Raw genomic sequence first — 13,038 nt, forward strand, 5'->3', positions numbered from 1 at the left:
GGGTGCTTATGGTGATTCTGGGGTTCTTGAGAGCACTTGGAAAAAATAATTTGGAAGCTGAATTATGCGAAGAGTCTGAGAATGTGTATGTGAAGCATCCAGAATACCAACACAGCAATTTCAAAGAAACTCCAACAATGTGAAAACACTTGGAAAATGGTTTAATGATGTTTTACAACAGAAATGAACTGTACAGTTACAGTAAGTTTAATATATATATAAAAAATTACAGCAGACAAATGCATCTACACAAAATCTACCATTTCATTCTGATTCACTGTCACCTACACAATCTTTCCCAAGCCTACAGCCCCTGCAGGCAGCCCTAGGAGGGGGAATCATCTAAAGGGCACTTTGAGAGAGACAGCACCGCTCATATTCCCCGCCACCTCCTCAGGCCTCAGGAGGCATCAGCTAATTCCCCAAAATGTAAAGTTGCCTGTGTTTCAGGTTTTCAAAACCAAGAAAACGTGTGTCTCCCAGGGGCACAGATAACAAGGTCCAGCAAGCAAGTTATCAGCTGATTCTTAGAAAATATTCCTATCAGAGGGGAAATATTTGGCTAACAGGCACTCTGGGGCAGTAAGGCTACACAATAGCCACCCAGAGTGCAGAGTTATTTAAGAGAAATGTAGAAGGACTCCCAATAAACCACCTCAGAATTGTCACTGCCTCATTAAAGCTGCTGGACAATTTTGGAAAGAATCATTTACACCACATCTTAAGTTTCCACAAAGAAGAACTCAAACTCACATTTTAAAGTACATAAAACAAAAAGTTCTAGGAGGCCAAGGGGCCAATTCCCCTTGTGCCCCTCCTTTGACAACAGTGGACAAACACCCCTGAATTAATAATTAAGACAAAAAAGGAAGAAAAAAAAGTGAGTTAAGATATTGAAAGAGAGAAAGAAAACATCTTTAGAAAAACACGATCACTGTCTCTTTAAAAGAAAACAAAATCTCAGTTGGGAACAGTAATGAGGAATATGCAATCTAAATTGACACCTGGTGGGAGATTATTATTGAATATTATGTACACTCAGAACTTTTTTCATTTTTTTATTATGAACACCTAGGCAGTGAAAACTGTTATGTTAATACATACATAGACACACCCAAAACATACAAAAATACTATTATTTCAAACTACTAAGAATAGGACAGTTCAATTATTTTCATGCTATGACTTTAAGAGCATTACACTGAAACAAACAAGAAGTTAAACGACATTTTTTTTTAATATCCCAGAAATATACCAAAATATACATCTAAGCTTTGGAATTACTGAGGTTAGACTAATGCAAGTGCTGGGTAATCGTACTTAATACACGAGTCTAAGGTTCTGCAGGAAAGAAATTATCTTTGGTATCTGCATCAGGCTAATATTATTAACATTTGGATTTTGCTTTGGGATAGAGCTTGTATGACCCAAGAACCAAGTACCCCCCTCCCCCAATCAACTGAGATTAAAAAGATCCATGTAAAAAGTTCCTTCATTTGCAATCCCCCCACCCCCCAAGTTAAAAAGTCACAGGCATCTACCTAGCACAAAAGGTTGTGAAGTACAATGCATAGTTGCACAGTGGTGCTGCAAAAAGGAAAGAAAACTACAATAAAGAGAAATGAAAAGCTTGATAATCTTTCTGCATGTTTTCTCACAAACAGGACAGCCACTTCCAAGCAGTTCCAGTACAGGAAAAGAGAAAAAAGGCTCAGAAGGGCATCGTGGCGTGCATTCGCCCAGCCCCAGAGGTTAAAGCACCCAGCAGAGCAGCCAATCGTGCGCCAGTGTCTTCAACGTCCCCCACTCTGTGGAGTCCTCGGGCCAGTCTAGCAGCAGCTCCCACCCTCCCTAGGCCCTGTGCTAAGTCCCCATAGTGACCCTGGTTGGTGTAGGGTGGATGATGGTGGTGATGGGGTTTTTTGACTTTTGTTTTGGAAAATCTGAAATGCCAATTTGTTTCAGGGCATGCTCACAAGTTTGTGAGGGCCAAAGCTAGGGGCATGCACCTGTGCTGGACCCTGGAAGGTGGAAAACAGCTTGCCTGCCCTTTCTGATCCAGTCAGAGGGTCCCCCCGCCCCACCTTCCCTGGCCTCACTCTTCTAAGTGCCAGGACACCACAGACTGGACTGATGCTGAAGACTTCCCTTTTCTTTGGTTCTTTTGTTTGTTTTGAGTTTATACAATCATTAAGAAATCTTTGGTTTTGGCTGGAAATTTAAAAAACAAAACAAAGAAACCACCCTCCCCTGGCTTATAGCAGCAGTATCATGACCTGGCTAAGCTTTTTGTCAGAATTAGGGGTGGGAATTGAAGGTTGGGAACTACATTCAAAGAAAAGGTGAAAGGGCTGGGGATGCAGCTTCTAGAGAGCCCATTGGATATAAGATTGTCAAATAATAATAATATTAATAATAATAATAAACTTAAATATTTGGATATTTTTGGTCATGTCAAAGGAAAAAAAGTGAAATGTGTATGCAGCAGTCAGCTTAAAGGAGCCTTTGGTGTCTTCCCTTCTACCCAAAGTCCTGAAAAGAAACAGAACCCTGAGGCCTCAGAGGAGAAGGGGTTGGCCTCTACCCACCAAGGAAAAGGCAAGTACAGAAGTTGACGTGTGGCCAGCTGTCAGAAACACAGGGTGGGTTAGGGGTGTGGATAGCTGGCCAGCCCCTAAAGGCAGGGTGGCAGGGAAGGTAGATGTTAAGAGACCTGTGAAGACCCCTTGCAACAAAAAGGAATAGAAGATTGCAATTTGCCCTCAGTTTGCAGTAGCTTTTAAGCAGCGACATTCAGAGGCTTTAGGGGGTCCCACCCTAGGCTACAGGTCCCATGATGCTATAGGCCAGAGTTTAACATGACTGAGGAGGGAGGGCAGACTTGGCAACTCTGTAGGGTTTCGAGAAAGTTAAAGCAAGTCACTCGGTCACGAGTTAGAAATGAGGTATACAACAGCTCCTGGACTTCTGGTGGGTAGAACAGCCCACGCTTACTCACCTAGCCTTCACTACTACCACAGATGAGGGGATGGAAGTACAGACTAATGCGGGAGGAGAGCGTTTCCTGCGGAGTGAGACCTCCTGTGGACTGAGCAATGCACACGTGCCCATGCACGCAGAGGTAAGAAGCTGGAAGTCTTTCTTTCCCTGACCTGACCTTAGGGAAGATACACTTATGTTGTCAAAAGCCAATGTTATAATATGATTGCAAAATCTTAGGCTCCCTGCACCAACCTGTTCCATGTTCTCCAACTGTTTGCAGTTTTAAACCTATTCAGGCTGGCACTAGTCCGCTCTACTCTTACAAAGTGTGTGCCTTCTGCAGACTCATGCAGGAATGGAACCAAGGACATGGCATCCCCGACTGTCTACAACTACAGCCTTTTGTAGCAGACACTGTCATTTTAGCTTCTGAAAGTGCATTTCATTTCTTCCTATACTTTTAGACCATGAGACTCATTAAGGCCGGGTGGTAGCACAAAGTCTTTTCTCTACTTGGCCCTGTCCTTTTTCATTTGAAAGAGATCCCGATCTTAAGAAACTCAAGTGTTTGGACGTCTCATTTTATACACAGCGCTGTATCCAGCTGTCTGCCTGCAGACTTTGGGATATGTTTGAGAACTCAATGCCACTGCCAATTTATGAAAGAAGCCTTAAGCTGCTCTTGTGAAGCTGTGGCTAACTTATACAATGATGAACAAGTACACAAAGAAAACATGGGAAAACTTTGCAGCAGTCCTCAATGTTTTTTACAGGAAATTAGTTTTGGGGTCTTAACTTTTTGACAGAGTCCTGGGTTTAAACCAGAAGGTGGCCCTGGGTGGTGGAGCCCTGTGCAGGGTGGGCAGATACAGGGACACAGAAACAATCATAAATCACATCTTCCCTACCAGGTCCAAGGGACCTTTGTTTCTGTGCTCAAAGTGGTGTTCCATTACACACACCTTATTTTCCCAGAACTTCTGTTTCAAGTGCTCTAATCTTCAACATCCCTATTACTTACTTATAAACCTATCTAGCACTTTGAAAAGTCATACAATATTAATACCACCTTTACATAATGTCAGAATAAGATTATTAGTAAAGTTTTCATGAAGTTCTGCAACCTGATCATTTTTGATGCAATATTCAGAGAGCGATGTATTTCTTTACCCTCTCTCCCTTTCTGTGTCCTATCAATAGTACACCAAAACAATGAACTACTTGACTCCCTAGAGCCCATATATAAAAACATTTGGAACAAAATATTTATAGGAGAGTAAGGGAAGATCTTTTGGTTTTCCACGTAATCCTGTTCTTGAAAATTCTTATCTTTTACAGGAGACAGATGGAGATACCACATCTAAATATTGTCTGAACTCATATAGGCTGTGTTGGTTCTATTTAAAAGTATTAGATAAAGGGAAATAATGAAAAAATTCTACCCCTATCTTTTGTCCTCCCCAAATTTCTCAGCAATTCCAAGAACATCACTGCTACACTGAGCAACTATCCATCTTTAAAGAGCCAGCAGAGCAAAACAAAATAAATCTCTTTTCCAAAGCCAGGACAACCAAGAAGACTTCCTTCAAAAAGCAGGGGACTGGGAAAAGGGGAAAAGGGAAGGAAAGAGATAAAGTAAAGCTTTTCCAAATTTTGGCTTTTTGCTCCTATTCCCTCTGCCTGTTTTGAAAACTTAAGGATAAGCAATGACATTAGCAGTGTCTTTGGTATCTAAACCAAATCCCACTTAAGTTCTGTGAGATCATTCATTTAAAAAAATAGCCTTTCTGGAGATACAGTCTATATCCGAACTCAGGGAGCCAAGAAAGTTTGTCCCAGAGTATGGGCAGAAAGGGCTTGTAATTTTTCCTAAGCCAGCATCATTTCTCATTCATGTTCCCACCAAGAATAATTCTCTCCTCAATCCCACCAACCAATCCTTAAGGGTCACACTTTATATCACAGGGGTGAGGTGGGCAGGTTAGCTTTCAACTTCTTGGTTTGCTTTTTATCCTGTTTGTGTTTTTGGTCTAGAAAGAACTAGCCTTGGTATGAGGAAAGTAAGTAAGGTTTTAAAATGTTGTGTTATTAGCACAACATTCAGTAACTTGACAGAGGGCAACACAAAGAACCTGTTTCACTTTAACTTTCCTAGATTTAAGATATATCGATCACTCACCTCTTGGCTCCAAATTAATTGGTGCATGTCTATTTCTGCCTCTATTTCTCAACTGCACATCCAGGCATTCACACATTCATCCTTTGTCTATGCTTTTGCTATGTACAGAGGTAATGAATCATTAGGAGAGGTTGGCAGGGTCTGGGGGGCATGGGCAACCATAGGAAGGGATGTAAATGCACCCTCAGGGTCCCTGAACCTACTGGACACCCCATATGTTACCTGCATGCCACCACACACTGCTGCAGATCAGACCACAGAGAAGCCTAAGCCAATCACAGGGAAAATCAAGTTTCCTTTGGCAAGACAGATATAAGAAAAAACAAACACACACACGAGCAATGTTTTCCTTCTAACATAATCAACATCTCCTCTTCCCCCACCCAACCCTCCCTAACCCTATAAATTGTAACCTATAAACAGGATCCCAAATACATACAGCATCAATCTTGTTTATCGATCATAATAAACATTAGTTCAACTAAATGCTACAGCTAGAATTACTTCCACTATTTATAAAATTTTTTCATTTATTTATTTGGTTTTTAGTTTAAAACCAGTTTTGCAACAATGCTAAGCTATTCTGAGGTATTTTATGAAGGTGCCAGAAGCTAGCTGTTACCCAAATTAAGGTACCACCATTCAACGAGAAAAAGAAGGGAAGGAAAGGAGATCCAGATGACACAATCAACATAAAATTCACTCACATTTACTGCTTTTAGCTAAGGCCAAGAGTAGAAGGGCCAAAACAAGGAACTACTTAATGAATAAGGTTAGAAGAAAACTACAAAATAATTTTTTTTTTAAAAGCTACAGTTCACAAACCATACAGAAAACTGGGTACAAACTGGACGCTCTGAGAAAAAATATATTCCCTGTCCTCCCAGTGGAATTCTTTCAAATACCTTACTGGAAATCTCAGGGGTGTCCTATTTATATTTAATCTCTTTGGATTAAGAAATGGATGATTGGCCTTTATGATGAAAGCAATTTATTTATCCTATTCCTGTCCAAGTTTACATTTGTATTGTGTACACCATCCACGCGAACCTATATAATAGCTGATCTCAGTTATTCTTCTTACAGAAATAGCAAAGAGGATTTTTCCCTTCTCAAAAGCCAAGTTTGTAAACGCTGAGAAAGATTTACCATTTTATAAAGTGTCATCCTCAAAATGTTGTAAAACTGAAAATGACATCAAATAGCCAGGACTATGAACAGCATCACACATTAAATGCTTTCCACACACACATAAAAGCAAACTCATATCAGTTATGAGCAAATTAACCCATCAACTCTTGTCCATTTTGGAAAATTTTAAATTTTGGGTCTTTAGTATTTTTCTCCCATTAGTATCAGTCATCTTTTAATGTTTTCAACTCTAATAAACAAACTTTAAGTTCATCAAGTTTAGGTGCTGATTTAATGAGAAAGTATTTGGCCAAGCTCTCCAAATGAATTGTTGGGGCCCTTCCTCAAACTGCAGACTGGTCTTCGGAAGGCCCCCCAAGAGCCAGGCCAGAGCCACCTGTCAGCATGAATTCCCTGCCTCCTCCTTGCTACCACACCCTACACTCAGTGATAGGGTGAGTCAGTGATACTACTGACTTCTCCCTGGCAGGCTTCTCCTTTCTTGGGAAGAAACAACAGCAAGAGGCTTTTCCTCTGTCTTCCTGTCTCAATGACCTTATCTTTTTTCTTGGTCAAGAATGTTTCATGAGGATGACCTGGTTTGGGAACAGCTTTAGACTAAGAACAGAGAGTTCTATAAGCCAAGCGTTTATTCTACACTAATTGCAATGTATAATATCAGGATTTATCACTTTAAAAATTGACATGAGGATGGGCGCAGTGGCTCACGCCTGTAATCCCAGCACTTTGGGAGGCCGAGGCGGGTGGATCACCTGAGGTCAGGAGTTCAAAAAGCCTGGCCAACACGGAGAAACCCCGCCCTACTAAAAATACAAAAATCAGCCGGGTGCAGTGGTGGGCGCCTGTAATCCCAGCTACTTGGGAGGCTGAGGCAGGAGAATTGCTTGAACCCGGGAGGCAGAGGTTGCAGTGAGCCGAGATTGTGCCATTGCACTCCAGCCTAGGCAACAGAACAAGACCAGAAAAACAAAACAAAACAAAAAAGACATGAATTCCCTATATTTGCCAATGTATCCGACTTTTCCAGCAAGTTAAAAAGAAAATTTTTTAATGTTAAAGATTGGGCTGAATTTAAATATTGTGTCAAGCAAATATCTGTGCTTCTGGATAATACAGACAAGGTTTCCCTTATCTTTCCAAATAAATGAGGGATAATGGAAGAAAATAACATTAAAGAGGTATAGTTGTGCTTTTTTTTCCCCAATAATGAATGAGAGATGTACAACAAATTGGCAAGATGATCTCACTAAGAATCTTTAATCTTATCTTCCCTTTTTTAAACAAAAAAGATTTATTTCTTACAGTGCTAGCATTAAGTATAAATAGGTATGATTCTACACAAAATGAAAGTTGGATTCCTTTGGTTCCATTTCTTGGGTAACAAGTTGAATAAATTGGGATAGTATTGATCTTTCTGATAACAAATAAAAGGACATGTGAATTCTATCAGTTAATGGATCTACACAATTCTTAATTCTAAAATGCTGCCTATAGAACTTCAGAAACACTTAAACTAATACAGCACTCATTTTTTCTTAGAACAACATAGTAATATTGTTCCTGTGAGAAGCCCTTTTTTAGGTCTTTCTGCTCTGTTATTCAGATGTACTATAAATAAAGTTTATGACCAAATTGCACCACTTGTGATAAGCAGGATTCACACAATTACATTCACCACTCCTTAGGGAGGACCCATTACCATGGGCATATATAGTATTCACTATAAATGCATTTAGAATAGTCTTTGGCTTAGTATGTGCTAACCAAATTCAGAAATATAAAATAAAATTTGCATAAACATTAAGGTGAAAAAAAGAATAATACAGTGAATTGTGATGACCTCTCTGGCCTTTCTTCTTTAAAATGCAGAAACTCCACCAAACACCTCTTTTTGGTCAAACGGTCCCTGGCCCCCTTTAGTTTCCAGGCTCTCCCATATAAGGTGGCTAAAAGTTAAATTTGAGTACCTTAGCTTAGAAGATAGTTCATTCAATTCAAAATGCATTTCTTGAGATGATAAAAAAAATATACGTAAAGAAAAAATGACTAAGGTGTTCATGAAGCAATATGATAAGTAGAATATCTAGGGATGATGGATAGGGAGTTGATTTTAAACTAAACCATCACCAAAAAGCTATATTAGTGTTTCGTGTGTACATGTGTAAATGTACCTTTCATTTCACAACTTATTTTTAAATAAGTAGAAAAAGAGAAAAAATTTTATCTAAAGATTTATCTTTAGATTTATTTTTATCTAAAGATTTATCTTTTCCTAAAGATTATTTCTTCTTTTAAACAGATTTTTTATGCTGGTCTACCCTCATCAAGTGCTTCACATAAAATCCCCTTATCCCAAATTGAGTAGAAAATATAGACAGGGCAGGGAATTGTATTGTATTGTATTGACATTTAAAGCTTAGTATCTTTTCTAATATTAAAGTCTGTTGGTGAGTTTTGTTTGGGAAAGGGATCATTTTCTAAACCATATGTGGGGAAAAAAAAGAACACCCAAACAGCCTTTCCTTGCCCTTTGTCTTACCTCACCGAGCTTGAGTCCCTTGGGACTCCACACTTCCTTTGGTAGCAATTTTGAGAAATTAATGCTATAACTTCTAATCCAGTATAGTGGGCACCAGCATTTTCCTCCCTGAATCCTTCCTTCTAAGTTTCACCACTCCCGAGGGAGGGACTCATTCTTATGGGCAGCTACAGCATTACTGATAGCCCTAAAATCATTTGCACAGACTAAAGGTAGAGATGTCAAGTCAGGATAGAAGATTAAATTTAACTACAACAGAGAAAAAGTGAATGGAGAGGAGAGAAATTAGTAATTGACATTGTCATTCTATTTACACACCAACCTAATAAACTAGTTAAACATCAAGTTAATGTCTGCCCAGAGGATATTACAATTTACCAACATAAAAGATTAAAAACAAGCAGCAACTTTTATATAAAATTAATAAAGACAAATGAAAAAGAAATTGTCAGTAGCATCTATCTCCTCGATGTGTCTGAACTGCACGTTATCAACTAGTCCATTAGTACAGCAGCTTGCTAAAAATTGACTTTGGTTCAAGCTTAGTTAAAAAACAAAATAAAACATAAAAAACACACCACACAAAAAGGGTGAATGGACATTTGTTAGTTTCCCTGCTTGCAGTTCACTGATTTTGGAAGGATTTTAGGGAAGGTGAAGGGTAAGAGGAGGAAATTTAGGGGTGGTAATTAAATATCTGTGAAATAAAACAAGATAGAAATAAACTAAAAGAAAAATTTAAAAGGGGACTAAAATGTTTCTGACCTTTTAACAGACTGTCTCCCACTTGAATCACACACAAACGTACATGTTGTGTCTGTATTTACTGCCTTACCGGACAATGGTAAAGAGAGACAAGTATCCAGACAGAATCCAAGCTCCCTTGTGGACACAAACAAAAGCAATCAGAATAAAAATCACCAGTAAGTTCTCTCTACATCCCCAGCTCGAAAGGGAGAAAAAGTGCAGTCTTGGGACCACCAGAGATTTAAGCAAGCACCCACAGCCACCAAATGGGAACCTTTAACTCCAATAAGAAGGGGAACTTAGATGAGCTGCACTGCAGTGATCCAGTCTTTTGGAAAATTTTTTGGTACAGATGGCATAATAACAGTACACTGACAGAAAGGGGAATTTAATCTCCAAGTTACCCTTATTCCTCTTCATCCACTTTCACAAGCTCTTCCTTTTCAATGGGCTCATTTATATAGTCTAGAAACACCCTGAAAATAATTACAGAGCTAATTACTTTCTACATTGAATAAAGAGATGTGTATTGCCATTTAGACCTACCTAGCAGGAGCATCACGAACAAACCAAGGAGACACTTAAGGTGTGTGCAAAGTTCCTGCTCAAAGTCCTTCTTGAAAGGTTCTACAGATCCCAGCCCGGCTAATAAGTGCCTCCTTTAGTCAGAGAACCAAGAAGAATCTCAGGGTTAGAGGAATTTATAAACCATCCGGTGGAAAGGAAGTCTGTGGCTCTCTAGAGGAAAAGGTGGTAACCTTACACTCTTCTCATGACACCTCTTTTGTATACATTATCAATGGAAAATAGTCTAGTAGAATTCCATTAGAAAATAAAAGAAGGGAAAAGTTTCCCAATTTCAATAAGTCAGTTTTTTTCTTTGCCAAGTTAGTTAAAGTTTGGATGAAAAACTTCCACAAAATGGAACAAACAAACAAACACACCAACAGTAGGAGCATTTTTCAGGAGATAAGAAATCAGGAGAACCACCAAGTCAGGTGTCTGCAGTAGTCTTTGCTCTTGGGAACCAAATCCTGCCCTGCAACATGTACAGCTGTTCCCATTGAAAGTAGCAGAAAGCAGCACTGTTGCACCACAGGAACTGGGCCTCAGGGTCATTCAATGATTTGGGGGTGAGTGAGAGCTACAGTTCAGCAGGAATTCCTTCCTACACAAAAGTGCTCCAAAGGCACCACCTGATGTGGGGAGGGGAAGGGGCGTGTGTGGAATGGGAGTGTTTGCACACACTGCCTTCAGCTTCTGCACCAAGCCTCTTGCATAAGTGGCAAAAGAAAATAATTTTCTAGCACCTCTGTAAGAGTCATCAAGGATAAGGAAACCAGCAAGAACATTCCCCACAGTTAAGAACAGAAGTCTCCCCTTACCCCAAAACCCTCCCTCCCCACAGTGTGGGAGCTCACTGAAATAGGATCCAGGAGCAAGAGATAATAAACATGTCCAAACTATATATATATAAAACAATAACAACAACAACAATAATAATACAGTAATACAGGCCTGCCTAAATTGTACCAGTTAAGAAAGGAACCCCCAACACAATTGATACGATTATAAACACCTTGTTATGACTTAATGGCCTGTACAACAGACCCATAAAAATGACTTTTTTTTTTTTAAGAAAAAAAGAAATTTAGACAAACAAGAAATCCCCTTCCTATATTGGAATTGGTAACCCACCTTAACTTGTCATCATGACTGCTGGAAATGATAAGTAGTCCTTTCACTTATTTTTGTTTGTTTTTGATTTTTTTGTTTCTTTTTTTTTTTTTTTTAAATTTTTGGTTAGAAAGTTCTCCAATCCATGAAGCAATCCTGAAAAGACAGTGTTTTATTACAAAATTAGGCAAATGTCCCGTCTCCATCCTTTCTTTCTTTTTCTGGTATGTGTGTATGTGTTTGTGTGTGTGTGGTTTTTTTTTTTTTTCTCCCTTCTCTCCTTTGCCCTCACAACACGGCGAGAGGAAGCCAATCACATTTTTCAGTTTATTAACCTGGCTGGCAGTCCAATCACACCGCAGAGTGAAAAAGGCTTCTGGCAGCCCAGCTCCGCCCAGCTCACTGTGCCTTGGAGGCGGTGGTGGTGGTGGATGCAGCCCCGCTGGCAGAGGCCACTGTGAAGAGAGAGTTCTGGATGGACTCAGCAGAGGTGGAGGTGGCGTGAAGGCTGGCTACAGGTGCAGAGTTCCCTGCAGATGCTGCGGCGGCAGAGACCAAGCTAACGGGGTTGCTGGTGAGCAGAGAGAGGTTCTGAGGGTTCAGGAACAGAGGGGCAGTCACGATGTTGGGGGCTCCTCCTGCATTGGCAAATACCAGGTTCCCAGTTGCATCAAGTGATGTTATTGGAAGAGAGCCACCAGAAGCAAGAGCTACAGACAAAAACCCCCCAAAACAGGCAGGAATGAAAACATTAACATCATCCTGGAGAAGCCAAATAACACATTAAAGTCTATCATTTTCCTACAACTCACCAGGAAAAAGTATAGCCCTTCACTGAATTTTTTTTCTCAAACACAGTGCTATATTGATACCAATTGTAGTTATTTATAATTTTGAAGTGCCTAAAAGACTGAAATGTCTAATTTAATGGGAACGAGCAGGGGTAGAAGACAGCTAGTAACTGTCTAATGAATTAGAGTCATGTTCCGGTCTTGAAATCACCAGTTTATTTCATTTACCTAGACATATTTGATAAATCCAATAATTTTGTCTTTAATGAAGACTGCTGATTTTAAACTACCTCTGTTCAAAGGACAAACTAGCTAAAGTGATTAAAGCATTAACAATAGGAGGTGAGTGGTGGGCATTACAGCCTGAGGCCTGCCTCCTGTTAGATCAGTGGCGGCATTAGATTCTCATAGAGCACGATCTGAGGTGGAAACAGTGTCATCCAGAAACCACCCCACCGCACTGCGGCTGTGGAAAAATTGTCTTCCAGAAAACCGGTCCACGGTGCCAAAAAGGTTGGGGACCACTGCTTTATATTATGATATGCAAGATGAAAACCATCTTGCAAAAAGGCTTTAGTTCTAAAATAAATTATGTATCACCAAATAAAGTAAAAGGTATAATTAATTTGTCACTTCCTGAGGCTAAATATTTGATTTCTATGACTTGTGCAAAGGAGAATGATGAATCTATTGTAGCAGGAAATCAGACATAATGATGTAGGTGGGTGATCTAAGGCTAGGATGTGCTTTAATGGGTGAGAAATTTTCTATGATGCTGTTGCTTCGCCAAAGAAGGCATCATCAACATTTTATTTAAAATAATTGAGACTCTCATTTAGTATCTCAACCTGTTGTCTGGCAACATTCCTAAATCTCCCTAGCCATATAACCTCACTCCTACATGTAGATTTGAGGGATTTTCTAACGGCATTACACATTTGGTTGATTTCTTACATAAAATATAGCTGAAG

General features: G+C 39.7%; 1 protein-coding gene across 8 annotated transcripts in view; it reads right to left on the minus strand.

Annotated features, from left to right (window-relative positions):
- Positions 1–137: 137 nt before the first annotated feature.
- POU2F1 (POU class 2 homeobox 1) overlaps positions 138–13,038 on the minus strand; it is a 208,076-nt gene continuing 195,175 nt past the window's right edge. For 6 of the 8 annotated variants that reach the window (XM_054466594.2, XM_063649062.1, XM_063649067.1 and 3 more), the window contains one exon: positions 138–11,986. In XM_054466594.2, coding sequence (XP_054322569.1) covers positions 11,676–11,986 — 311 coding nt within the window. In that variant the 3' untranslated portion in view covers positions 138–11,675. The remainder of the gene's footprint in view (positions 11,987–13,038) is intronic. The other 2 variants (XM_063649068.1, XM_063649061.1) reach the window with 1 other exon arrangement.

The sequence above is a fragment of the Pongo pygmaeus genome, chromosome 1 (genome assembly GCF_028885625.2).
Source record: "Pongo pygmaeus isolate AG05252 chromosome 1, NHGRI_mPonPyg2-v2.0_pri, whole genome shotgun sequence".
In the NCBI taxonomy this organism is placed as follows: domain Eukaryota; kingdom Metazoa; phylum Chordata; class Mammalia; order Primates; family Hominidae; genus Pongo; species Pongo pygmaeus.